At 53.6% G+C, this 1,070-nt stretch overlaps 1 protein-coding gene across 4 annotated transcripts in view; it reads right to left on the bottom strand.

The window, feature by feature from the left end:
• Positions 1–1,070, bottom strand: part of LOC113212950 (octopamine receptor Oamb) — a 137,492-nt gene that overhangs the window by 18,411 nt on the left and 118,011 nt on the right. For all 4 annotated transcript variants that reach the window (XM_052272551.1, XM_052272550.1, XM_052272553.1 and 1 more), the window contains one exon: positions 473–737. In XM_052272551.1, coding sequence (XP_052128511.1) covers positions 473–737 — 265 coding nt within the window. The remainder of the gene's footprint in view (positions 1–472; positions 738–1,070) is intronic.

Raw genomic sequence — 1,070 nt, 5'->3', positions numbered from 1 at the left:
CCCCTCTCTCTGTCGCGCCGCCTCCACTTCCGCTCACTCTAACGTTTCATGGTATTCATGAGAGTGTGAAGCATTTCTCACGTGCGTCAAGGATGAAAGAAGCGGGGGAGCCAGCCGCGCGAGCAGACAACGAGGCAGGGCTGAGGAAGTGAGCCGCAGAAAGGAGAAATAAATAAATATTTGAACCTCAACGTCAACACGAAACAAACTTTCACATGAAGGAAAATATACTAAATTGTGTGTACCGTGTTTCTGGGCTACGACACAGCCGACGACACAACAGCTGCGGGTTTCGTGTATCTTTTTCTTGTTTTCTTTTTCTTCTCGAAAGGTAGGGTTAAAGCGTTTGTTGTTATTTATTTAACGATTAGAATTTCCCGAAAATTTCCAGAAAATTTCTGAAAACAGTTTTCCAGGGCTTCCAACCAACCCCCCCTTTTTTCCCCCTTTTTTTCTGATTTTGCTAACTTACCTAGCATTGTGTCGTCCAGCGCGGCGGGCCCCCGGTCCTTCCAGCCGACCAGGGGCGGGAAGCAGATGACGAAGGACAGCACCCAGACGACGAAGATGAGCCAGCGCGCGCGCCGGTTGGACATGAGCGAGGGGTAGGTGACGGGCCGGGTGACGGCGAGGTAGCGGTCCAGGGAGATGGCGCACAGGTTGAGGATGGAGGCGGTGCACATCCACACGTCCACGGCCAGCCACATGGAGCACCACACGTCGCCGAAGATCCACACCTGCAAGCCGAGCGACCACACATACTTGTTTAGAGGTACAAAGCAGAGGGAGACGTTGCATTTTGAAGAAGTCCGAAATTAGACTTAGAGTGTGAGATTTCTCCGATTCCTTTGCTATCGAAACCGAATCCCTTCCAGGCTTGTGTTCGAGGGCCTGCCATGTCACCACCGCCCCCTCACCGGGCCCTTTAATCCTTCACATCTCCTTCTTTATGGATTTCCTATTCCTTTGCTGAGGTTCCGCCCGGGCCGGGATGCGGGACGCAGGGAGGCCACAGGCCTGGAAGGAAATCAAGCAGTCAGAACTGGCCGGGGTCGGGGGCTGGTGGGGCG

The sequence above is a fragment of the Frankliniella occidentalis genome, unplaced genomic scaffold, assembly GCF_000697945.3.
Source record: "Frankliniella occidentalis isolate FOCC.00 unplaced genomic scaffold, Focc_3.1 Scaffold211, whole genome shotgun sequence".
In the NCBI taxonomy this organism is placed as follows: Eukaryota; Metazoa; Arthropoda; class Insecta; order Thysanoptera; family Thripidae; genus Frankliniella; species Frankliniella occidentalis.
This window is presented reverse-complemented; position numbering and strand designations above follow the sequence as displayed.